The sequence below is a fragment of the Myxocyprinus asiaticus genome, chromosome 36 (genome assembly GCF_019703515.2).
Source record: "Myxocyprinus asiaticus isolate MX2 ecotype Aquarium Trade chromosome 36, UBuf_Myxa_2, whole genome shotgun sequence".
Taxonomy (NCBI): Eukaryota; Metazoa; Chordata; class Actinopteri; order Cypriniformes; family Catostomidae; genus Myxocyprinus; species Myxocyprinus asiaticus.
In genome coordinates this window covers 31,078,734-31,105,847 of record NC_059379.1, presented here as the reverse complement: position 1 = coordinate 31,105,847, position 27,114 = coordinate 31,078,734, and the positions used below count along the sequence as shown (strand labels likewise).

The 27,114-nt window shown below is 38.0% G+C and overlaps 2 protein-coding genes across 3 annotated transcripts; one reads left to right on the top strand and one right to left on the bottom strand.

The window, feature by feature from the left end:
* The first annotated feature begins 1,443 nt into the window (after positions 1-1,443).
* On the top strand, positions 1,444-6,921 carry LOC127427429 (serine protease 27-like). Its single transcript, XM_051675037.1, has 8 exons — positions 1,444-1,702; positions 1,857-1,971; positions 2,116-2,142; positions 2,585-2,670; positions 3,786-3,862; positions 4,274-4,543; positions 5,402-5,564; positions 6,640-6,921. Exons 2-8 carry the CDS (start codon positions 1,926-1,928, stop codon positions 6,913-6,915), a joined length of 945 nt encoding a protein of 314 aa, XP_051530997.1. The 5' UTR covers positions 1,444-1,702; positions 1,857-1,925; the 3' UTR covers positions 6,916-6,921.
* Positions 6,922-11,825: 4,904 nt separating this feature from the next.
* Positions 11,826-24,621, bottom strand: LOC127427375 (mitogen-activated protein kinase 7-like). Of its 2 annotated transcripts, none has more exons than XM_051674954.1 (7): positions 24,232-24,313; positions 23,634-23,947; positions 21,716-21,881; positions 20,160-21,613; positions 17,741-19,005; positions 14,209-14,342; positions 11,826-12,741 (listed from the first exon to the last, which is right to left on the bottom strand). In XM_051674954.1, the coding sequence occupies exons 2-7, from the start codon at positions 23,944-23,946 to the stop codon at positions 12,588-12,590; spliced, it is 3,486 nt and encodes a 1,161-aa protein (XP_051530914.1). In that variant the 5' UTR covers position 23,947; positions 24,232-24,313; the 3' UTR covers positions 11,826-12,587. The 2 variants fall into 2 exon arrangements, with proteins under 2 accessions (XP_051530914.1, XP_051530916.1); XM_051674956.1 differs by lacking the exon at positions 24,232-24,313 and adding an exon at positions 24,507-24,621 and having other exon boundaries at positions 11,827-12,741.
* Positions 24,622-27,114: the final 2,493 nt, after the last annotated feature.

Sequence of the window (27,114 nt, the reverse complement as noted above, 5' to 3'; positions counted from 1 at the left end):
ATTGTCAGGAGGTTGCTGCTCATGCTGAATCCACACGAGCGCGTGAGTGCGACTTCAAAGTAAAAGCACTTCACATGTGCTTTAAGTAAATATCTTATTCACCAATGTTATTTTTTTAGATTCTTTTTACACAGTTAAAGTTTAGTGTAAAATTTAGTAAATGTAGTGCTAACTTAGAGTTTATTCATTTTTTTTTTAGCAATTTTATGTCATTTACTATATTAAATTGTGTGATATATCGGCATTCTATCGGCCACCCTGCTCTCTGGATGCATTTCATTTCAACAGTTTTCAAATTCCTCAAATGTCTTTGTCTTTGGTGACATTAAACTGTATTAGTGGCATTATAATGGCCATCGGCCACCCTGCTGTACGTTCTTGTATTTGGCTTAACAGATATTGGGTGGCTCGCTAATGTATTAGAGGTCTTATACATAAAGAAGAGTAAGCAAAACCAAGTACCTTTGGGGAAAATAGTTTATTTATGACAACCGTGTAGTATAGCACTTCTGAATCTTAACCCAAAGAACAGTGTCTTTGACCAGACCTTTATACCTGGAAACAGATGTGCTAACTAATCATACAGGATATCTCACAGTGACCTCCTAGAAGGAACACAGCAAGTGGAATCAACAGGAACCTTACGGGAAGAAGTCAGCAAATGGGGTCCCATAGGAACCTCCTGAGAATGACCCAGCTAGTGGAGGAGTTTGATAAATCTGTTGCATCTATACAGACACAGATGCCTTGCAAACACAAGCACAGACAAAGTTAAATGCATCAGGCAATTACAAAAACACACAATTCTGCAATGTATAAGTAGACCACTAGAGATTACATAGACAGAGAAGACAAAAAATATAAAGGAGACTTAACCAAACCCTGTTAAAAAAAAAGAAAGAAAAAAAAAAGATAAAGACATAGACGAAGACAAAAAGAACAAAGAAAAGGATTAATGTTACACCAGTCCATGCAGGCATGACTTGAGGAAGCATGTTTCTCATGAGTGAGTTCAATGAGAAATGGAACCAAGATCTACACAACACCCCGTTTACCTTATCATTTTTGTTTGCTGGATTCACACACAGGCAAAAGCCAAGAAGCTATGATTACATTGGATATACTGTATGTCAATGCTGACATATGATAAAGCCACATTTGCAACTTAAACAACAAAAGGTGGAAATTATGCTTTGTTTATAATAGGAACCTGTCTTTGGCATTGCTTGCATAGGCCTGCTTGTGAGCCATTCTAAATCAGCCAAACCTGTTCTTTTAGAGTCTTTCCATGATTCATGAGAATATAAAGCAATTGCTGACACCAGTTTCAAAAATCACTGCAAACTAATCACCAGTATTAGATGACAAAGGTCACTTGACACAATAACAGCTTTAAACTCGAGTTAATTATTACAGAAGGTTGGAAACAATTAAATCAACATTTATGTAACAGGCTAAAGCGGCCTATATATTTTAACCACTAGGTGAAATGGTTGATATTGTTATATTATTTAGATTACAGTTATTTGGATATTTCACATGTCAAACTTTTATTTGCCTATACCAAAATCACCTTGCCACATTCCCGGACACATTCTCGAAACCAAAGAGGAAAACCAAAACTGCTCCAGGTGAGGGGTGAGGCGGAGTGTGCGCTCCCAGTGGGCGGGGCGGATGCTTCTGATTGGCTATTGGTGGACAGGTAGGTGTATCATTAAAATAAAGATCTCGAACAATGTGTTTCCTCTAGCGAAACTTCAGATGGCTTGATGTTCACTAATTTCTAGACTTCATCGATCTAGGAATTAAATATTTCCAGTAACAATCGTTTAACAGATTTGCGTCTTTTCCTTCAGAATTATCAACTTCGATCAAGATTACCTTTTCTTTAGACACAAGAAGGAAAGTAGCGTATTTTTAATAGGATGCAGAACACATCATATTTTTGGACTGTCTTCTTGGTGTTTATTGGTAGGTGCATAACGTTGTGTTTTGATCATTTAGTTTGTTTTCTGAAAATGAATGGTGTTAGTAGTGCATTAACATTGGATTATAAACTATTTTGTTTATTTATTAATTAATTATTTGCTTCCATTTATGTTGGGCGCCATTCAGGGTTGTTATGGATGGGCGAGGCTCAAGGTAAGAGACTGACCTAATTTACTAATGTTGTTTGTGTCTGTGAGAGAGAAATCTATAAGTGAAAATCTATGTTTAATATATGTGAGCTGCTCCATCATTTTGAGTCAATTTGACACAAACACATTTTGAATTTTAAGCAATAAAATAATAAAGAAAATCTCAACTTTCTAATGATATCATTACTATATTTCAATTCTATTGCCAAGATATAATCATTTACATTTTGTTTGAGACTTTCAATTTAATGTATTGCATTAAGCTAATAAAATGAGATTCTGGGGCAAAGTGACACTGATGGGGTCCCATATTATATTAGGAACCTATATCAATATGCTTGCAGTATGAAGTATACAGGCAGCTTTTTGTGTGTTGTATTGTTTCATTAGAGGAAAGCCAACAAGTAAAATAAGATGCTAACTGAAAAACGTTATCTTAATTTTAGAATGTGGTCGGCCACAAATGCTAAACAGGATTGTTGGAGATTCTTCTGCATCAGAGGGAGCTTGGCCTTGGCAGGTGGATATTCAGGTAAAAATGGCAGCCATTACAAATATTTTGAAATACCGAGAAAATGTCAAGAGGCTTTGGTTACTTTGAAATGCTTCGTAGTCAGCAGTTCTCAGCTGGTTTTGCTTCAGGGCTCACATTTTTAGATTAGATTAGATTAGATTCAGCTTTATTGTCATTGTGCAGAGTACAGGAACAGAGCTAATGAACTGCAGTACATGGGACATTGAGTGGTAACCCAACACAGTACCAAAATTGTTTATTGTACAAAAGTAACAAAAGTTTCCTTAAAGGGATATATTCTGGGTTTTATAAAAGTTAAGCTAAATCAACAGCAATTTTGACTCTGGGTTATAGTGAGGCACTTACAATTGAAGTGAATGGGGCCAATCAGTTAATGTTAAAACACTCACTGTTTCAAAAGTATAGCAAAAACTTGTAAACAATATGTGTTAACATGATTTTAGTTTAAAAAAATTGCTTGCTAACCTAACACAAATTGTTACAGAATTAATGTAAGTGGTTTATAAAATCATAAGCTTCTCATTTCTACCTTTTAAATCCTCCAAATATTGGCCCCATTCACTTCCATAGTAAGTTCAGTTTTGTTATTTAAAGAAAAGGAGGGATGGGTCTGAATAATTTTTTGTGGTAATAACATTATGCCACAAATTCTGTCAATTAAGCTTAACTTGTAAAGAACCCGGAATATTCCTTTCAAAAAGTCAAACATTAAATGTCGCGAATATTACCATGCACTGCGTAGGCCCAACAATATGTAAAAATATTCACATGTAATAAAACAATAGGAAAATTTACAGTTTTTGTACATGCATAAACAATAACAGAAGTGTGGTTGTACCACCCTAAAAGATGGCACAAACATTGGGCCAAATATTTGATTAGGATTAGCCATATCACCAATGTACAGATGAATTTGCGAGAAAACAAAATGATCACAGCCTTTGACATCAGCACCAGAAGATATGGAAATCATTTTCTCCTCCATTTTAAAAGTTGATAAGTCTTTTTATTTATTTATGTTATAGTGTACATTCTGAGTTGTCTGTCCAGGCTTGTTTTTTTTTTTTTTTTATCAATATTCACCTAATCCATGAATGATGTGTACATTGTAGAATGGTCAAGGACATGTTTGTGGAGGAAATGTCATTAAAGAGAACTGGATTCTGTCAGCTGCTCATTGCTTTCCAAAGTGAGTTTGCATACACCTCTGTTAAACACCAGTAAAATAATAAAGGAATAGTTCACACAAAAAAATAATATATAAAAAAAAAGAAAAACCCTGTATGAATTTGCTTTCTCTGTGGAACACAAAAGATTTTAGGCAGAATGTTAGTCTCATTCACCATTCACTTTCATTGTATGAATAAAGTTGTAATGTAAGTGAATGGTGACTGAGACTAACATCCTGCCTAACATCTCCATGTTCCATGTTCCACAGAAGAAAGTAAATTATACGGGATTGGAATGGTATGAGGGTGAGTGAGTTAAAGATGACAGAATTTCATTTTTGGGTAAGCTGTTCCTTTAAGTAAACACAATGCTTTGTTTACATTGCGATTTTATTACAGACTTTGTATATGAATTTCTCCTCTTTGTCCAGCCCTAATGACATCTCCTCCTACATCATTTACGTGGGCTGGCAGCAGATGCAGGGTTGGAACCCGGACGAGACCAGTCATAGTATCCGTCGTGTGGTGGTTCCGTTGGGGTACACAAACTCCCAGCTGGGCCAGGATATCGCCCTGGTGGAGCTGGCGTCATCTGTTGTGTGGACTGAACACATTCAGCCGGTCAGCTTGCCCACAGCCAGTGCTGAGTTCAGCAGTGACATGAGATGCATGATCACTGGATGGGGTGACATTAGAGATTGTGGTGAGTGTCAGGGGAGTGAGTGTTGTCTGAATCACATAGTACAATTATCTGACATTCCTCCCTTCATGCACAGCTCATAAATATGTAATATGTAATCTACACTTAAAGGAACAGTTCACCCAAAAATGAAAATTTTGGCATGATCTACTCACCCTCATGTTGTTCCATACCCGCATGACTGATATTTCAGAGAACATGAAAGGAGATATTTGAAGAGTCCTTACATGGCTTTTTGCCATGTAATGAAAGTGAATGGTGACTGTGTGATGAACAGACTAAAGTTTAAGTTGCAATGCACTCTCAAATCAAATCATTGATCAATGCATAAATCAGATCTGGAGACTATAGCACAGGTTGGACATTAATAACATCAAACATGTTTGGTCTTGTGTATCTTGAGACCAAACGCCACGATGTCCAACCTGCGGCATAGCCAGCATATTTGATTTGGGTACTGGAAACAGGAACAGTGATTTGATTTGAGTGTGAATGATGAAAGATAGCGAAGGAAAACATTTATTTTTACTTGTATTTATTTTAAAAACTCATAATGGCATACTGAAATGACATTTCGGAAGTTTAATCACTTATAAATCACACATTTTAGCATAAGAGTAGCCCAAGTGCAGTATGCTTTAAGTAATATGAAGAACCCAATATATGCTAGACATCATTATGTTTGGAAATAAATCAGAACTGGACAATTGTCTGCATCAGACAGACAATCCTTCTTTTTTTCTTTTTTTTTCATAAATAAGTACAGCTCATCAGGGCAGATTCTTCTGATTATTTTGTAAATGACAAAGGAAGTAGTTATTGTTAATATCTTTCTCTCTAAACCACCATCTTGTTCTTTGGTTACTCTGCAGGGGGTTGGGCCTTTACAGGAATTGCAGGTGCCTATCATTGACTCGAAGACATGTCAGGATATGTTTCTGAAAAACCCCACAGAGAACATTGACATCCGCTATGACATGATGTGTGCTGGCTTCCAAGAAGGGGGCAAAGACTCCTGCCAGGTGAGGAGAGTGTTGTTTGTTGATGTGTGTGCAGTATGTGTGTGGAAAACATACATTTGCTAGCATATATAATGCTATTGGCAAGCACAAATTTAAGCTTATGTAATTTTTTTCAATATTAAAGATGCACACTATATTTTTTTAAGAACGTTTTACTCGAATAGAAATAAATTTTAATATTGAATGTATAGAATCATGACTACTCACTTGAGATGATGACACCAGTCATATCAGTAACCTTATAAAAGCTGTTTTATTCTACATAGCGAGGGTACCCTCATGGGGGCTGCCATTTTAGGATCACATGACCAGTCGAATACTACTTGCTTAATTTTATTGTATACGCTCACTCATTGATTAAATAAATCATGGCTGACAATGAATAGTGAATTTCTAGAATGATGTTGTTAAAGGAATAGTTCACCCCCAAAATTACAAATCTATAATTATTTGCTCACCCTCATGCCATCCTAGATGTGTATGAAATTCTTTCTTCTCGAGAACACAAACACAGATTTTTAGAAGATTATCTCAGCTCTGTATGTTCATACAATGCAAGTGAATAGTGACCAGAACTTAAAATTTCCAAAATGCAAATAAAGGCAGCATTAAAGTAATCCATATGACTCCAGTGGTTAAATATCTTCAGAAGCGATATGATAGGTGTGGGTGAAACACAGATCAATAGTTAAGTCCTTTTTTACTGTAAATTTACCTCCCTGCCCAGTAGGTGGCAATAAGCACGAAGAATGTGAATCGTGAAAGTGGAGAGTTATAGTAAATGAGACATTTAATTTTTGGGTGAATTATCCCTTTAACTAAAAACTATTGTGTTTGAATGATGCTGAATCTAGTCCCGTAAGTGTCAGTGTCCAAGACTACATAAACATAAAAGTACTGAGTGTACCTTTTAAAATTCTCTCTCATATCCCAGCTTCTCTATAAGTTTCAACAGTACAATGGAGCATTTTGAATTTTGGCTTAATCAGCGTACCCTCCAAATTCATGTAATGCCTTTCTGTTGCCACGAAAATACTGAAACATTTTTTCATACATCTCCATTTTGTCTGTTTAGGGTGATTCTGGTGGCCCTCTGGTGTGTCAGGTCAGTGATGGTAGCTGGGTGCAGGCTGGAATTGGTAGCTTTGGTTTTGGCTGTGATAAACCAAACCGACCAGGAGTCTATGCTAAAGTGTCTAGTTTTGCTAACTACATCCAGTCCCATGTAGGAGTCCAGCAGAAGAGTGGATCAAGTCACAATTGGGCTGACAGGGTCATGGTTAGGGCTGCACAATTAATTGAAAAACTAATCGCGATTACGATTACGGCTGCCACGATTATGTCATCGTGAAAACAGACGATTACAGCCAGTGATGTAGTGGTAAAAAAAAAAAAAAAAAACGTTGGTAAACTATGAATTTCTCCGGATAATTTTGATACGACAAATCATTCATCAATATAATCAAAAACGTATTACATTTTTAAACAGTATCAATTAATTGCATTTGATGCAAGTCTACTAAAAAGGAAGGCCTAGTGTAAGTAATTAATCAGGTTATTAATCTAAAAAAATAAATCATCTGCACTGAACACACATTCCACCAAACATATGATTTGCAAATGTTGATATTAAAATATTTTTATTCACATTAATAATTATCTGATATGAGCTACACTGCAAATACATTAAGTATTTTGAAGCGCTAAAGAGCACTAGTGTGGATACAAATTGTAACATAAACAATGTATTAATGTACAATACATAACTGTTACACATGAAACTGGTGACAACTAATATTTGCAGTTTATCACATTTGCTTGCAGGTCTCATTGTCTCAACGCTTGCCGGAAAACCAAATAAAACTAATCATTTTGACTAATTGAAGTCAGTATGTTGGCCACATTCAAAATTCTTGTCTGCATGTGTATTTGTTTTTAATCACAGATTTCAATGGCAATGACAAGAACAACTATTAGTTCCTCTTTAGGACAACAATGCCCAGAATGCCTCTTTGTCCACATCCAGAGGTGTTGGCTTACGTGACCGCGTATCAGAGGTTGGGTAGTTCAACATCTATTGCAAGCCAAAAGGCTCACAATACACTATTGACTAATCGCCAAACAAATGCGCATGTGTGAAGTAACTTGTCTGGTCTGACTCAGTTCATTGTTGATTGGGTGAGAACAGTTAAAACGAATTGGCTGTGGAAATCAGCGGGCGAGACTAATTATACTATAAGGAAAACGGCGCAAATAAAGCGCGTATTTGTGCATCCAAAATGCCGTTTTAGTCTATAGCGTATAATGCTTACGGCTTTTAGAAAATGGCTTTTCAAAGCTTAATACAGCGATACAAAACGTGAATTCTGACCCTCTTGGCTTTACAGGTGCATCTCAATAAATTAGAATGTCGTGGAAAAGTTCATTTGTTTCAGTAATTCAACTCAAATTGTGAAACTCGTGTATTAAATAAATTCAATGCACACAGACTGAAGTAGTTTAAGTCTTTGGTTCTTTTAATTGTGATGATTTTGGCTCACATTTAACAAAAACCCACCAATTCACTATCTCAACAAATTAGAATATGGTGACATGCCAAACAGCTAATCAACTCAAAACACCTGCAAAGGTTTCCTGAGCCTTCAAAATGGTCTCTCAGTTTGGTTCACTAGGCTACACAATCATGGGGAAGACTGCTGATCTGACAGTTGTCCAGAAGACAATCATTGACACCCTTCACAAGGAGGGTAAGCCACAAACATTCATTACCAAAGAAGCTGGCTGTTCACAGAGTGCTGTATCCAAGCATGTTAACAGAAAGTTGAGTGGAAGGAAAAAGTGTGGAAGAAAAAGATGCACAACCAACCAAGAGAACCGCAGCCTTATTGTTTGTCAAGCAAAATCGATTCAAGAATTTGGGTGAACTTCACAAGGAATGGACTGAGGCTGGAGTCAAGGCATCATGAGCCACCACACACAGACGTGTCAAGGAATTTGGCTACAGTTGTCGTATTCCTCTTGTTAAGCCACTCCTGAACCACAGACAACGTAAGAGGCGTCTTACCTGGGCTAAGGAGAAGAAGAACTGGACTGTTGCCCAGTGTTCCAAAGTCCTCTTTTCAGATGAGAGCAAGTTTTGTATTTCATTTGGAAACCAAGGTCCTAGAGTCTGGAGGAAGGGTGGAGAAGCTCATAGCCCAAGTTGCTTGAAGTCCAGTGTTAAGTTTCCACAGTCTGTGATGATTTGGGGTGCAGTGTCATCTGCTGGTGTTGGTCCATTGTGTTTTTTGAAAACCAAAGTCACTGCACCCGTTTACCAAGAAATTTTGGAGCACTTCATGCTTCCTTCTGCTGACCAGCTTTTTAAAGATGCTGATTTCATTTTCCAGCAGGATTTGGCACCTGCCCACACTGCCAAAAGCACCAAAAGTTGGTTAAATGACCATTGTGTTAGTGTGCTTGACTGGCCAGCAAACTCACCAGACCTGAACCCCATAGAGAATCTATGGGGTATTGTCAAGAGGAAAATGAGAAACAAGAGACCAAAAAATGCAGATGAGCTGAAGGCTGCTGTCAAAGAAACCTGGGCTTCCATACCACCTCAGCAGTGCCACAAACTGATCACCTCCATGCCACGCCGAATTGAGGCAGTAATTAAAGCAAAAGGAGCCCCTACCAAGTATTGAGTACATATACAGTAAATGAACATACTTTCCAGAAGGCCAACAATTCACTAAAAATGTTTTTTTTTTTAATTGGTCTTATGATGTATTCTAATTTTTTGAGATAGTGAATTGGTGGGGTTTTTGTTAAATGTGAGCCAAAATCATCACAATTAAAAGAACCAGAGACTTAAACTACTTCAGTCTTTGTGCATTGAATTTATTTAACACACGAGTTTCACAATTTGAGTTGAATTACTGAAATAAATGAACTTTTCCACGACATTCTAATTTATTGAGATGCACCTGTACATACTTTTGGCTTGCCATATGCATCGTCAGTGTATAGCGTGCACGCCGATGAGCGGAGTTTTTTGTTGGATAGATGAATCAGTGCACGCTTGCAAGGCAAATCGAGCATACTTCGCCTGCCTGAGCAATGCTGGGAACGTGGTAATAAGTAGGTAAACGATAATTAATTAAATTAAAATGTGAGTAAACGCTATTTCACAAATAAAAAGGTGCGTAAACGGCGTCAATGGTTTCTATTCTAACCAATCACTAACATGTCCGTTGAGCAATGGAACGGTAATGGCCAATCAGAGCCACTTAAATTAGTCCTCCGTCCTATCAGTGATGACAACTGTCTGAATGCACAGATGCTTGCTCTACGTTCCCCCTCTGTTTGCGGTGGCACACGAAAATGAATATTGAAGAAACATCACCTGACACTCGAAAAGAAGCTGTAGAACAAGAGCGAAAAGCACTTAGCATTTTGGATTCATTGCATATTGCACAGTTTGCTTTGAAAATAGATGTTAAATAGACTGCAAATGAGCAACACAACAACTAAAACGCTCCCGTTCTAATGAAGGCATAGACGCGGTGTAAATAACTGATTTATTATGCTGATTAGACAGCTTTGTTTTTAATGGGAGCATGCGCGAGTGTGCAGAACTTTGTGCGGAGCGTCATTGAGCTCGTGTCAAAATGCAGTTCTTAATGTAAACCTGCAGTGAGTGACAGTAGTCACTATAATGGGACAGTTTGTCGCGTTGCTCGATTTCTGTGTACAAATTATTAAAAATTTAATAACAGTTTTGTTTTGTCATGTTAATAGTTATGCCAGTGTGAATTTGATTTGTACAAAATAGCAATAAAGTAATTCAGCTTAACTGTTCTAAGTGTGTTTTGGAGGTGTAGTCAACATAAAGAATATGGCATGAATAGCATATTTCAGGAATCACCATAATTGTTATCGCGTCTGCTCTAATTTGCCACGCAGCTGGTAGAATCGCACAAACTCCGATTGCAAATGACTGTTTTTAATTTCCGAAGTGCAACCACAGAGGCCAAAAATGATCTAACGATCATCTTACATGAACAAGATCACCATTGAAGATCTAACGGGAACAATGGTCCCGTCTCGCCACCAAAGGACTTACTGAACGCATTAAGTAACTTGGTCGATTTAAATTGGCTGTTAATAAGTTTGAATATTGAATATCTCATACTGTATATGGACTAATAATTTAAGCAGTAATTTAGCAATAGTTTATTCTATACCATAGATATCCATTTAAAATACGTTTTATTTGGCCTAACATTAACAAACATTATTACAATATTTAATGCTTAAAAGAAACTGGAGCACAGCTCATATCCACCACTGAAATCTGCTACTCTGAAGAACCGCACGGTTGCTTACTTTGTGACGTCACGGTAATTTAATATTTTAATCGACATTAATAATCGCGATTACAATATCAAGGGCAGTAATCAACAATTATGATTTTTTTATTTATTTTTTTGCTATAATCGTGCAGCCCTAGTCATGGTGCTTATCAGGACTGTAATTCTAGCGGTATTGGTACATATGCTGAGATAAACACATTGACCCATGTTAATATATATATATATATATATATATATATATATATGTTTTACAAAACTTCATAATATGTATTTTCCTATGTGGTACACACCAAGTATTCCACATAGACATGCTGAATGATTTAGCTGTTTTGTATGTATTTTACCTGCTCACTTGATTCCTTTAGTAATGCATTAACTCCCTGAAATCAGTGAAAGTCTGTAATGATTAACAGTGTGATAAGAGTGGCTACAGGAATAAATGAGTGATTACACTGTGAAAATGTGCACTTAAAATTTAGCTGAAATTGTCTGAGGTTAACAAGTCAAATCCACAGAAATCTAGTCTAGATCTTAGTCAAAATAACACTAATATAGTCTTCGTACATTACCTCATTGACAGCTACACAGAGATTTAATGTGAAATATTTTTAAGCATGAAGCATACTAAAAGAAAAATTATCCAATATTTTGCACAGTAATTATGAATGTTTTGTAACTTTATATCATGTAAAAACAAATTTTTTTCATCTAGTTGCTAGTGCAATTTGATATATGTTCTGTGTAATGCACTTATATAACGAAACAATTGTATTTTTGTATCTATTGGTGAATGATTTTCTTAATGTTGTAAATAAATTCATTTTTGTAATTGATTTTTTTTTTTTTTTTTTGCATGCATATTTATGATAGGCGAACACTGCATATAGAAATGTGCAAGTAACTGTTGTGTGGCTTCTATGTATCATTAAACAGAACACTGAAAAAAAGACATCATTACTAAAGGGCATAGGAATCCCTGTGACAGATTTATTCAAGACAATACTCTTTGTTGCTGGTGTAAAAACTGAGCAAAGTTCTCTAGAAAGCATTCATGCAACATCAAATTAATCACTTCTCTACTCTGCACTAATATCTACAGTTAGACATCTTCAGTAATGACGCCACTGTGCTTTGCTGCCCTTGTTGTGTTTTATCCACCACAATACTGCCACCCTTGTGGTGACTTACTGTAGTGTGTACTGCAAGTAACTTGAGATAAAAATATGACCGTTACTATTTCATTGCTATCGGCTTGAACATTGCCTTAAAATCACATTCAGACATAACAGAGTTAATGAATGCTAGTATGCATTAGCACAACTGATACAACAGAACTGAACTCCTCCCTGGTTTATCCTTGTTGCTTTGTAATGGCACTGAAATTCTTAGAATGGAAAACCCCCCCAAAAACTGAACTGTGATAATTTGACATACTTTGATGTTGGCACAAATAAATAGTGTATGTGAACCCATTAAAGATAAAGGCACGTTTCTGGGTAAGATTTTAGGTTAAGTCCTTAATTATTTGGAGCCTATTGCAATGAGATTCACTCTACCAACTCTTCTAGGCATAGTACACTGGTAGACAGTACAGCTATCAAGTTCCTTTGTTCACTTCCATAAAGAGGTTCTACAAGGTGTTGGACAAGAAATGTGGATGGAATGATCAGTTGTCAGGGAGCGTTGAGTTGTCAGAGAGGATCATGGGAGATCCAAGCTGGAGCTCCTGTTGAAGTGACTCCATGTCAACAGGGGTCATGCGGTGTACCTCGAGCCAATCAGAAAGCAGGGATGCAGAGAGGGGGGCCAAGTCAATCTGACTAAACAGAGAAATGAGTACATTTAAATTAAAAGGTGCATAAGAGTCAAACATTCCAAGTACATTTCTTAGTCTTTGTCTAGTTTTAAAGTAAAGTATCTAGACATCTTTTAAACCACATCAATTTACCTAAGAAAAGATATTTTAGGCTATAAGATATGAAGATGTGTTTTCAGAGAACAGGTCTATATCTTGAAAATAATTGCAGTATTCACACCCATTGGTAAATGATTTTTAATTGTTGTAGTGCATAAATTTAATGTAGCATATGCGTTTATGATTCTCAGGTAATACATTAAATGTTTTAAAGGTGTTTTTTAATAGATAAGTTAGATATTTTTACTGGAATTTTATTTGATTTCATTTTATTACTGTATTCTTTTTTTATTCATTTTAATAATTTTTACTATTTAAAATGTATTTTATTACATTTTATTCTTATTCTCATTTGGTTTTAATTTATTTTCTCTTGTATTTTTATTTTTATCATTTTTATGTAAAGCACTTTGAATTCCCATTGTGTATGAAATGTGCTTTATAAATAAACTTGCCTTGGAAACAAAGATATATAAAATGCTATAAAAGACTTTTGTCTGATATCTTCAGATATTTAAAGCGCTTTTTAAAAATAAAACTTGCAAGCTTATCTTTTGTTTTATATTCGAAAAGATATTTGTAATATGTCTAATATTTTTATAAGACCACTACAAACAGAGTTACCATTGCACTTCAGGTCAGGATTAAGTGAGGCAGGCAGCACATTTTATGTCTATGTTGTGCAGTGCTGCACCTGTGTTTCTGATAAGACCTATGCAGACAGCAGACTACTACTCTTGGTCCATTCAACAACTGAATGTGTCGGGTAGTGTCTGACATTTTTCTGCCTGTTTTACCAGGCCATTCCACGTCACTGAGTGTCAAGTACGCATCACAGATTTATCTTTATTTGAATGCTGTCTTATCTCAGAATGTGATTTCTGTAATTAAACAATTCCAAGCTGATGGCTTTGGGAACTGAAAATCCCACAAGCCAAAAAAATCCCTATTCTCATTAGAAGCATCTCCCTCTGTATAATACTATGGGAAAAGTCTTCTTAAGGCAGAACATCTCTAACCAATCTTTCCTTTTTACGGTCCATTATAGACCAGTTTAATGCCTTTTTAATTAGTTATATAAAATTAATAGAATATCACCTGGATAACCATTACTTCTGATCTGAGTGCTTAACTCAATACTTTTTTTATTCTAAATGTGTTGTAAAAGCAGAGTTTGGAATCAGTCCATTCAGTTTGTTCACCAACTTGCATACACTAGTAAAAGATCCAAGGTTAAGAGTGTGCAGATGGTGCACACATATTAATGGCAAGTTTATTTTTTATAAATACTGATGTGTGCGTGAGAAATTGCCAATGCCCATTTTGTGCATAAGCAACCTTTATACATCAGGCCCCAGGACTTTTGACAAACCTTTCCCGGAGGTCAGGGTGCTGAAGCTCGGAAAGAGACTGAGTGAATAGGTCATCAAGGTCAAAGCCAACACCGTATCCAGCTCCACTGCCTTTGGGGGTCACTGAGAAAACTGGGGGCAAAATGTCCTCAACCTGGCAGGGAAAATGACAACATGGGTATGACCGATATAATTAGGGACAATGGAAAGAGACACTAAAACAATCTTTTGACCAACACTGAAAAAAGAGTGCAGTTCATCTCAAATGAAGTATAGTGACTTATGGTGGTGCGTAATTTCTGCAGCACATGACAGAATTGCAAAAATAATTATTTTTTTATGAACGTACGGAAGCATACAGTGGTGAGGTTTTTGAAAAACTCGTCGCGCACCGTTTGTGCTCAGATGTAATTGATACCTGATATGCATCCTGTTTAGGAGAGGTGTGCTTTACTTTTCTAATCAATCTGATTTAGATTTTTGCCCTGTGGCAAATAGATCCCCTAGACCCCATTACCACTTGGTATTAAGATGGGCGATATGCAAGAAATATGTTCAAGATATTTTTATTTAAAAAAAATACATATATATAGCGATATTCGATTACATCGTTAGCCCCCCTGGCCCCACTGCCAAGCGTGTGTGTAATATTTTTGCATTATTGATTTTGCATTCAAAATGTAATGAATTTATTGAAACATGAAAAACTTAATCCAAAGATATTTCTAAATTTCAATTGCACTTCAAACGAAACAAAGCAATCAAAATAATGAAGTGGTCAAAATGTTTGTATTTACCACCTCTCATATTCTGTCACGCAGGTAGGCCTATCCGTCTACAATATAAGGTGGAAAATTACTTATACAAAATAAGATCAGAAAATAATAAATGTAAACATAATAATAATGGACATTGAAGATTGAGTATTTAGTCTTTGTATTATTTTATTATTTGTGAACCTGCAGAGTTGCGTTTACAATGCATGTTATGCTCGAACTGTTCTGTGGAAATAAAACTAACTTAACAGACGACTGAAATAGAGAAGAAAGAGTGAACTCTTTACATGCGTGTGTTCTGCGAGACAAGCTCGCGCTTCACGCCAATTAACAAACAGCAAATCAGACACGCGTATCGACGGCTTTGAAGAACAGATGACAGAAAAATATAATAAAGTGTGTTTCTTCAAACACGTGCCTTCGTGTCTAACAGCATTTCTTGTCATGCGTCACTCTGAGACATCTTACAGGTCGCCCGCCTGAGTGGTGGGTAGATGAGCAAAATTACCCGCCACTGTGCATGGAATAGACAACCCGCATTTGGCGGTTCGCGACTCGTGGGTGCTAATTTCAAACCTGGGCAACTATTTAATATATCTGGCGACTTCCCAGCTCCATGGTTTTTTCATTTCCCGATTTTGTCGCACATCATCTGTCAATGAGTGTCGATATTGGTATCTGGATATTTGTCAGATGTTGATATCTGATTACATCGTCCTATCGCCCAGCCCTATAGTGGAAACGGGGTGCAAAATATTTTGTGAACGGATCACTGAAACCACATATGGAAGTAGTCAAAAACATATGTGACCACATCACATTTGAGATGTGAACTACTAATCTATCCTGAATGTGTCCTAGACAGCAGCAAAGCACCACCCCTCACCTGTAAATCAATGCTACGCTAAAACAAGGGTTTGATCTTTGCCGGTTATGTGCGGCTTTAAAAGCAAGTAACCGATTGGAAAATCTAAAAAAGTTATATATAAGTGTGTGTGTATATATATATTATATATATATATATATATATATATACACACACAAATACACACACACACACACGCAAGCACAAGAACTTCATGGATCTTCTTCAGTAGTGGTGCACTGATCAGGAAATCTCAGGCCGATATCGATCTCCGATCTTTAACACTAAGATCGGTCGATACCGATACCAATTGTTTTAAAAGTGCCCTTTACCACACTTTTGCAAGTTATATTGTCCAGTTATATGCTTATGCCCCACACAGTTAAATTACGGTAACAAAAAGGTTACATTTGTTAACATTATTTAACAACATTACTGTATGAACTTAATTACAACATATACTATTACATTTTTAAAATCAAAAGTTGTATTAGTTAACATTTGTTAATGCACTATGAACTAACATGAACTAACAATGAACAATTGTAATTTTATTAACTAACATTACAATTAATAAAGGCAGTAAAAATATATTGTTTATTGTTTGTTCGTGATACCTAATGCATTAACAAATGTTAACGAATGGAACCTTTTTATAAAGTTACCAAAATGACATTAAAATTACATTCATTGTTAATTTATTTGTTTTGAAACAGTTATGAATAGTTCTGTTGTCAATATCAAAAGGTCAATGGGACATACTGGTAAGCAGTAAAACCCATGAGAGCATCACACACAGAAGAGATTCGTTCAAAAATAAGAAAAATATATCCATTACAAGCTCTAAAACTGCTCCAGTGAGAAATCATTAATATCTATGATATGTTTACTGTCTCTGGTGTTTTGCTGTAACACAAATCACAAAATATTAAGCAAATGCGTGAAGACGTGGTGCCGTTAAAATGGTTAAAATGTAATTGATGCGAGTAGTGGTAATGTGACCAACATTAATCTGATTTAAATTGGGATCCTCACAGAATAGCACTGAGATGAGTGACTGATGAGATATTGAGAGCGCGCATGTTTGATTGGCACCGCAAGTGAGCATATTGAAGGGAGTGATCGCTCAAACAGTCTCTATCGCTCAACACAATGTCTGATTGTCATGACTCAAGTTACATCACGTATACTTAGATTTGTATATGCCTGTTTATTTGTTGTTTAATTCATTTTTATACCCGTTTGCAGCCAACAATTCACCTTCCAGAGGCCACACTGTCATGCATCAAGGGCTGAGAAAGCACTCATTCATTAGAGTAGCAGTGTATGTGTGATTCCCTGTGTGCTGCAAAAAATATCGGCCCTCATTCTAGGCACGATCGGCCGATCACAGACATCAGACAAAGATCGGTCGATTTACATCGGTGGCCGATTGATCAGTGCACCCCTATTCTTCAGTGTGTCTGATATCAACATGCAGAAACACAGACGACAAGTACACATATCTGAAGCTCAGGTTTATACAGGAAATCCACTCGAAATCTGATCAAAAGTGGTCACAGAAGACACATGGTTATACCAGGTGAAAACAGGAATGCGTCTCGGCAGACCACTTGTGATCAGATCACAGAGAACACATTTTAATACCAGGTGTAAACAGGGTCATATACTTACACTGACAGAGGGCCCAGAACCATATCTAGAACCAGAACTTATAGACTGGGGATAAACTCTTTTGACTTGGGTCAGTAAGCAACCACAAAGCAAGCCACTCAGAACACCTTAGCAAATACTATGAACGTGGTAAGGCCAACATCATGGCAGCGAGTTTTGTGTGGGCAAGCACCACTCACATTTTCTATTTTGTGTTCTCAGAAATTAAACCTTTCACCTTCATGCAAGTTTTCTCACCTGTGACTTTGAGAGTTGCTGTGTCACTGTATGGATATCAGGGATGCTGTTTGCTGGCTGTCCAGTGTCCGTGAGACTAAGGCAGGGTTGAGCTGCAGCTGTTGGAAGCTGTTTTAAAGGGCCCTGTGAATGAGAGCAATTTTGATGCTCCCCTAAACCACAAAGTTTGTCCAGGGTTTGAGCACCATTGACAGTCTCTGGATTAGGGAGAGATGTGCTAGTGTCTGAGACCCCAATGCTGGCAGCGCCGCTTGGGTTCAGGAATGATGGTTTGGTTATAAACGTTTCCACTGGCAGCAGCTGGATGTGAGGATTGGACTGTGATGGTGTGTGTGTGAGGGGTTGAGGTTGTATTTGCGAATGACTCGGTCTTTGAGGATGTGTACAAGTCTGTTGAGGAAAGCCTGAGTGAGCACGATGATTCAGTTCTGGGGGAGGTTGGTGAGTTTTCTGGGGTTGATATGATATTGGTTGCTGGCACTGAGATGTTCCCACACCTGCCTGGGTTCCAGTCCAATTCTCAGTGAACATTGTTCCAACACTTAGAAATTGTGAGTGGGATTTTAGCATGTTGTTTTTGGCAAAGGCACTTGGGGCAGTTACCACACCTATGCCCCCTCCACCAACAACACCTAACCCACTATCAACCACACCAAAACCTCTGCCACCCACTACACCAACAATTCCTACATCTCCATTCTGAGCTGGGCCTAGAGAGACTGGCGGTGCCTCATGAGTAGTGGGTGGATGGAAGATTCCTTCCCCATCACACTGTCCCATCTGAGGCAGTATTTGGGGGGGTTTGAAAACTTGCACTTCATTTGGTTGTTTCGGCGGCATTGATTCTCCTCCATCTGAGTTTGTCTTAATGAGGTTTTTTCCTGTTGCTGGCTGGATTTGGCAGGGGGTGGTCTTACTCTCACTGGTTTTGGCACTAATTGTTTCTGTGGCCTGCAATTTGTCCACCCGGTTGTCCATCATTCGTCCCCAGCGCTCCAACAGCTTCTTGTCATTGTCACTGAGTAAAACCCCACCCAAAGATTCTCCTGGTTTTCCCTCCTTCTTCTCCTTCTCTTTTATCTTCCTCTTTCGCTCTATGGCACGTTCTTGTCTCTTTCTACGTTTCTCTTCTCTCTCTCGTTGTCTTTCCTGGGCAGTCACTGGCTTTCTCTGCTCTGGGCCACAGTTAGAGGAGGAGAGCGATGAAGATAAACCTCTAACAGCTCCTCTAATTAGGTCTATACCAAGAGTTGAAGAGCCTCCATCTGGGGATGAGAAAATCAGTACATACTTAAGACAGTACTTGTTGGGTTTGTTCCAAAACCCAGTGAGCTGCCTTTTTTGTTCCAAAATGTAGGTATCTTAATTATGCTGCCTAGTAAGATACCTAATTTTGACCAAATTCTAAGGTAGCATCATATGTATCCTTCCTGGAGTAGGCTATCGCAGAATGCCCTGTAATGAGCTTGGTGGAAAAATATATCCAAGATGGAGGACGAAGCAAGAGAAATTTTGATTTTAAATGTACTTATTTTCCATTCAATTCTGAAAAGCATCGATAAAAAAAGTTTAAAATGATAGAAAACATACTATTTTATCCAAAATTAATGCTATGCTATGCGTATTTATGCTCATTAGAATATCATGTCATTCCTCTCGTGTCACCTGCATTGAAATCAGTTGCGAGTCGAGTCACCCGTGCGCTGTGCGTGAGGTGCACTTTTTGAATGAAGCGCAGAGTTGTTGTCTATGAAGAGCATTCAAAATATGTCTCTTATGAGGCTTCATTTCAATTAGGATGCTGCAATAGAAGGCAGCTGCCTATGTACTGTATGTAGGCTGGAGACACAAGGCAGCAACTAGGTTTTGGAACAGACCCATTGATTTTCACTGAAAGTTAAGTATTCCATGGCCTCGTACACACCACAATGCTTTAGGAGTTTAAATCATCATATACCCTAAATTATCATACTATATGTGAATATGATATAGTCACTTCCAAAATTGTGATGCTTGATAACTACAGCAGCATTTTGCCATCTCAAGGCTCCAAACAAGAAGCATGTATGCCAACAGTTTAACCCACTGGTTGTTCGTTATTTTGTAACATAATAATGTATGTTGAAATTTTCTTATGAGCCTGGAACATACAGTGTTTCTTTCTGAGAGATTTGTCACTCCTGTAAATAACCAAACTTTGTGTGTACAGAATGGGATTAAGCACTCAGAAGAGAAGTGACATCCGTATTTAGCTGCAGTGTGTATGTGGAAAAATAGGTCTTGTGTTGAATCTCTGGGGCCTTGATTATGAGAAATCTTATAAAACAAATGTAACATGTAAATATACAGTACAGATGCCTCAACTTAACAGCCGGAGGGTTTTTCATGCATAAATATATGAACAAAATAGAAAACGTACCTCTTGCCTTTTGCCTTAGAGCTGATTTGAGCAAGGCAGCCTTGAGAGCAGCCTTTGTGTCTTCTGAAATTGCTCCCTCCTTTTTTGTAGCTTCATTGGTTGTTGCTTTTCCTCCTTTTCCAAGGGAGCGAGAGAGGGTTTGAGATAGTGACTGAGCCTGGGACTGTGTGAGAGAGAGTGAAGGGCCAGACTGAGGGAGACTAGATGGCACAGATGTGGGCAGCATCTGAGAGATGGGGTGGGAATGAACCATGTGTTTGAGAGGAGCATGATTTGAGACAAGCTCCTTCTTTGTGCAGTCTGTCATTGGTTCAGTAAAAGGTGTGCCCTGACCAGAGGTGGGAGTAGTCAGATCAATAGTTTCCGGTTTGCCGTCAGAGTTTGCACTGAGCATGTCCACATCTTGACAACTTACTGACTGGGACAAGGATGGCAACATCTGGGTGATATGGTGTGGCACTTGGGGATTATCTTGGTTACAAAACAAAGGAACTGCATTAGTTTGTTTAGTGTCTGCTGGTTTGAATTTGAGATTTGGCTGTTGATGAGTTTGTGCCATTTCTGTCAGGTGCTGAGACTGCTGAGCGCCGCAAAGGGTGTTATTGGAGATACCACCCACTATTGGAACCGAACCATGCAGTGGTGTGAACAGGATCTTCTTTCTGACTCCCTGCTTCTTCTTATGGAAGTCCTGGATTTCTGTCAGTATAGCCTCCTTGATCTGTTCTTTGCCCATAGGCTGCCGATCAAACTCAAAATCAAAGGCAGGCACGCACACCGGTTCGTCGTCCGGGTCATGGTACTTGGCCAGATATGGGTGTTCTAGGGCCTGACATGCACTGGTTCGCTCACGAGGGTCAAAGCGGAGCATGGCACCCAACAAGTCCAATGCAGCAGGCTCAGCCTGCGGATACAGTGCACTAAGTGGTTCTGGTGCTTTTGAGGGGAGGCTCCGCACATATGAGCGCACCCGATCGGATCCTATAGATCCTATGATACTCTCAGGTGGAGAGCCCAAAACAGAAAGAATCAACTGCAGTTGATGCACATAGTTTTTCCCGGGAAACATCTGCCTTCTGCCAAGCATCTCACCAAAGATACAGCCCACAGACCAGAGGTCGATGGCCAAGCTGTAGTAGTGAAGGGACAACATGAGCTCAGGAGCACGATACCAGCGGGTGGCCACATACTCCGTCATGAAGGAACGTGACTCTTCGGTGTGGACTGCACTTAATCCACGTGCCATACCAAAGTCACCGATCTTAAGCTCACAGTTTTCATTGACTAGAAGGTTAGATGGCTTGAGATCACGGTGAATGACATTGGCTGAATGAATGTACTTTAGGCCTCTTAAAAGCTGATATAGGAAGTAGCGTGTGTGTTCTGGGGTCAAAGGTTGCCGGGAATGGATAATTTGATGCAGGTCACTCTCCATGAGGTCAAGAACCACATAACTGAAGAGACAGGGATAAGACACAAAGTAAGAGGCAATCCATTACTTTAAATATTCTAGCCAAAAGAGAAAGTGTGTGCTACTCTGTACTATTCAAGCTTACACTGATTTGAAAGCCGAGTGAGGGACCAAAGGCTGCAGAATATCTTTAATGGCAATGATGTTGTCATGTTTGAAGTGCTTCAGAATCTTCAGCTCTCGGAGTGTGCGTTTGGCATTTGTCACGACCTCAAAAGCATTAGGGATCTTCTTTATTGCCACCTGCTGGCCTGAATGCATAAATAACTTCAGATTTAAAACATAAGAACATTTGTCTATCCTCAAACACTGCTAATTTCAGAATCAGCAGATATATCAAAAGTAAAAAGAAATATATATATATATATATATATAAAAATATACATACATACACACACACATACACACAGTATAAAAAAAAAAAACAGTATGGTGTCTAATTGAGACAATGCCAATTTTTGCATATAAATTTTTTAATCTATACAATCCATTAGAGCAGTGGCAGATCTTGGCATTAGTGTTGGAAAGTAACAAACTTGATTTAAGATTTGCTTCTGTTATATGAATTTGTGAAACTTAACTGATCAGATCTTAACTTAAGACTTAAGATCGGCAGTTTTCTTAAATATAAGCCCCCATATCCCTCCCGGCTAAAAAGGCGCTTATTTCTCTCTCCCGCTTCCTGTATTATATTCGCTTTTACTTGGTTGCACTTTCAGCTCTCATAGATTCAGCTAGTAATCATATTTTAGAGCTTCTTGTGTGCATTTAAGTGGTTTCCATGCGTATGCCCGTGTTACGTAGGCTTAGGATGTCGCACATGTTGGATACAGACGCTTGTATAATAATTAAAAAACAAACAAAAACCATCTAATCTCCCTATATACCGTTACAACCCTAGGATACACTGATTCACTTGAGCCCATGCGTAGAAGTTACTTTGTATTCTTTTTTAAAGCTAAATATTTAGGTAATTACAGCTGGTAATTACAGCTGTTTATTATTATTCTTTTGACTCAGTTAATATAAAAGTGTTTTTATTAGTTGTATTTAGTATAAATAATTTTTTTTTTAAGTAGTATGTCATTCTTTTTGTGCCAGTTAAATTCTTTAAAGTATTTAGTAGATTAATAGTAGAATTAAATAATAGGCCTATCATTCCCAATTTACTAATTTACTATTAAAAACATTTTCTTCCTTTAATTTCTTCAATGTAGTTAGCTCAATTTGGGTTAGTTGCTACAACAGTTTTTGGAGGGGGGGAGGCGGTGGTGTATTAGCGACTTCCGCGGCAATCTTGTTATTGGCGCTCACGTTTGCCAGAGCGATCTCTTCATTGGTGGTGTGCGTGTGTGTGTCCTCCACTTGTAAATGCGATGCCAATGTTAACTCTTGTTTTACTCCGTTCTGTCTATGTGTCTTTTAGCAAGTCTTCGAATTTTGGCTTTAACATCTGTAGATGAAAATTTTTTATTTTCCTCTGTACGAGTCTGCCATGGTTGTTCATATTCTCCCAGCTAAACAGCTAGTTCAAGTAGCCATGCCCCAAACTCACGCTATAGGCTAAGCTAGAAAGGGATGAGTGGAGCTGAACGGGCCGCTCAAAATATAAACATCAATGTTTTTGCCTGAGATGCTCAGTGTTTGTACTTTTGGGGGAGGTAAACCCATGAATGGCTTACTAATGGTCGTCAATGAACAATAAACTGGGATAGTCGAACATATTTTGACATCAAAAAAGTTACACACTTCATCTTTAATGTGTATATATATATATATATATATATATTCACTAATTCCTATTTTATTTTATTATCGGTGTCTTGTTATTTTCTCTGTGCACTGAAAGCTTCTGTCACCAAGACAAATTCCTTGTGTGTGTGTGTGTGTGTGTGTGTGTGTGTGTGTGTGTGTGTGTGTAAGCATACTTGGCAATACAGCTAATTCTGATTGTGATATATATATATATATATTAGACAGGATTGTAGAGAGGACTCTCTTACCATTGTCTCTTCTCCGGGCCGATGAGACCACACCATAAGCACCTGTGCCAATGGTCTCGATAATATCATATTCTTCGCCAACTTCAAACTTCACATCCAAAGAGTGGGCTTTGAGCAGGGCCAGGTTTTTGGCAGCGATAGTATTTGCATCCGTAACAATGGATGTGTCATCACTAGGTTGAGAGGGACCTTCTGTAACTCCTCTGTGATGGTTACTGTCAGTGTTGCCATCTCTCCTGCTATTGGTCTGTGAGGCTTTTTGAACCAGCACTGTTTGAGCGTCATTGGTCTCTTCCCTCTCATTGGATGACATTCTGAAACAAAACGTCAAGGTTTTTATCATTGACTCTCTCTGTACACATTTTATTTATTTACTTTTTACTCTAAATTCCTCTAGGACTTAAAAGCAGGCATAGTGCCAGTCAATTAATCCACAGTTTAACTAATCTTTTAATTAAATAAGCAACAGAACAGCCAATAATATCCAGTTATTAAACAATTCAAAGACAACAACGCTTACAACTCTGTAACTACAGAGCTCAGATCTTATAATTTACATCTGTTAAAACATGGAAATGATCACATTTAAGAACCTTACCTGTATTTAGATTATAAAAGGTTGTATGGGACAAACTTACATTTTCCCATAACTCAAGCATATAATAGCGGTTATACTGCTGATCTCTTACTGTAATAGGACAACATACCACAGGACGAGGGCGTAGCTGTTCTGTGTAAACAATTACTCTTGATTTTAACAGCAGGGACGTGAGAGCCCTGGCCCAAAACTACTTTAACTAGTAAATTCACATTTTATATCAAAACAAACACCAATGAATGCAAAACTTGGGTTATAAAAAGACTAATCATTACCTGGTAATATATGGAAGCAGTGGAAATTCTGAGCGGTTCTTTCAAAGCATGTCTATTCTTCTCTAACGCGAACCAACGTTTTACTTCCTTGTGTTCTTCCTTGATGTGCTTCAATGACAGCAAAGCTACCAATCAACTGCATGCTTGCAAGTGTATCAACCAATAGGATGCTCCGGAAGGCGGGCTTAATTGAAGTGTAGCGCAGGGTCATTCTTTGGGCGGCGTCGACACTGAAACGAACGTAAATAATTATCAGTGACCCGTACTTACTAAAGATTAAAGGTTTATATTGATATTTAAACAAAAAGAAACTGAATTCGATGACAAACCTGGAAAAATTAACAAACTTGTGGAATGAATCACTCGAAATCAACATAATATGTCCTTTTATCGTTTTCAGAAGACGTTTGCATATGATATTGATCCATCGCCATACGCGTGCCCAATTATTAGGCAAATTGTATTCCTCAGGATTAATTTTATTGTTGAACAAAACACAGTGCTCTCAGTCAATCCAAAATGTTATTGAACCTCAAACCTGAATGTTTAACAAAGTAAAATTGAGTTTTGTCTTTCTCGGGGTGCAAAAGTGTGCAAAATTATTAGGCAACTAAATTACAAAAATAATTTCTCCCAACTTAATTGTTTATTCTCAATTTTTAGAGTAAGTGCAACAAATAAGTAACACAAAATGACAATTAAATAACATTTTTGGCCTTTCAAAAATATTCAGTGACCAATATAGCCACCCTTCTTTTCAATAACTGCCATGAGCCTTCCATCCATGGAGTCAGTGTCTTGATCTGTTCACGATCAACCTTCACTGAAGCAGCAACCACAGCCTTCCAAATGCTGTTCAAAGAGGTGTATTGTCTTCCCTCACTGTAAATCTCACGTTTGAGAAGGGCCCACAAGTTCTCAGTAGGATTTAAGTCAGGTGAGGACGGGGGCCACGTCATTATTTGGGCATCTTTGAGGCCCTTGCAGGCTATCCAAGCAGTGGAGTACTTGGATGTATGTGATGGAGCATTGTCCTGCATGGCCTTCTTGAATGCCAAGGACTTCTTCCTGTACCACTGCTTGAAGAATGTACTTTCCAGAAACTGGCAGTAGGTTTGGGAGTTGAGTTTCAGTCCATCTTCAACTCGAAAAGGTCCAACTACCTCATCCATAATGATAGCAGCCCATACCAGTACCCCTCCTCCACCTTGCTGGCACCTGACTCGAAGTGGTGCCTTGTGTCCATTAGTGATCCAGCCACGGGCCCATCCATCTGGTCCATCAAGAGTCACTCTCATTTCATCTGTCCATAAAACCTTTGATAAATCTGTCTTCATGTATTTCTTTGCCCAATCTTGACACTTCAACTTGTAAATATATTCAGTGGTGGTCGTGTTTCAGCCTTCTTGACCTTGGCCATGTCTCTGAGCACTTGACACCTTGTACTTCTGGACACTCCAGGTAGGTTGCAGTTCTGGAATATGGTAGCATTGGAGGATAATGAGTTCCTGGTAGCTTCACATTTAATTCTTCTAAAGTCTTTTGCAGTTAATTTGCACCTTTTCTTCTCCATGCGTTTTTTGCGCCCCAGTTGACTATTCACAACAAAACATTTGATTGTCCGGTGGTCACGCCTCAATAGTTTAGCTATTTCAAGAGTGTTGCATCCATCTGAAAGGAATTCTACAATATTTGACTTTTCAGTGTCAGTTAAATCTCTTTTTTGGCCCATTTTACCTGAGGTAATGAAGCTGCCTAATAATTATGCACACCTTGATATAAGGTGTTAGTCACTTTTGCCACACCCTCTCTCATTACACAAATACATACCACCTGAAAATGATTGAATCCAATAAGCATTCAGGTTTATATGGTTTGGAGTTGGAAAATTTGCATGGAAATAATGGTAAGTTCAGAATACTCACTTGCCTAATAATTGGGCACACAGTGTACATCGAATGGAAAAACCAGTCCGCTTGCAGAACACCTGCACCATCTGACCAATCTAAACTATTAGTGCACAACTCGACATCTTGCGTCCAATTAAAGAAAGAGGAGAGATGAAGCACTCACACTTCACACTGTATATATGAAAGGCCCCCTAATGTGCATCAAGGTTCTCATCTGACAATCCATAGTACGCAGTTCCCATCCAACACTGACCATACACTGTAAAAAGTTATGGTAAATTTACGGCCAAATTCCTACAGCAATCTACTGTGATTCTTAAATACAGTAGTTTGCTGTTAAAAATGTTGCATTCTGGGAGATCAAGAGCAGGCTCACTGTGAAGTGACTAGTTTTACAGTAAATAGTAAAACTATTTTTACCCCATGAAAATATTAGTTTGTGGCACATGGTGTGTTCATGATGTTTCTGACCAACTTCTCTGTTCTTTATCATCTCACATCAGCCTTCACTTGTCTGTCTAATGAGAAGTCAGATAATAAAAAAAAAAATCAACCTTTGAAGCAATGTACATATTATATGCACAATTTTGCCAGGATTGAACAGTGTATTTTTTATGAAAAAACAACAACAACCTGTACACAGTAAAATAACAGTATAGGACTGCATTGTGGGTTATAATGGTGAAATACCCATAAGC

Bases quoted from the DNA above. Each gene is read 5' to 3' on its own strand.
- LOC127427375 (XM_051674956.1), bottom strand. From the start codon at position 23,946: ATGTCATCCAATGAGAGGGAAGAGACCAATGACGCTCAAACAGTGCTG. The intron at 21,882-23,633 runs GTAAGAGAGTCC...TTATGCATTCAG, and splicing joins GGCCCGGAGAAGAGACAATG to GCCAGCAGGTGGCAATAAAG. The intron at 12,742-14,208 runs GTTTGTCAAAAG...TTCTCTGTTTAG, and splicing joins CACCCTGACCTCCGGGAAAG to TCAGATTGACTTGGCCCCCC.
- LOC127427429 (XM_051675037.1), top strand. From the start codon at position 1,926: ATGCAGAACACATCATATTTTTGGACTGTCTTCTTGGTGTTTATTG. The intron at 1,972-2,115 runs GTAGGTGCATAA...GGCGCCATTCAG, and splicing joins TGTCTTCTTGGTGTTTATTG to GGTTGTTATGGATGGGCGAG. The intron at 2,671-3,785 runs GTAAAAATGGCA...TGTACATTGTAG, and splicing joins CTTGGCAGGTGGATATTCAG to AATGGTCAAGGACATGTTTG.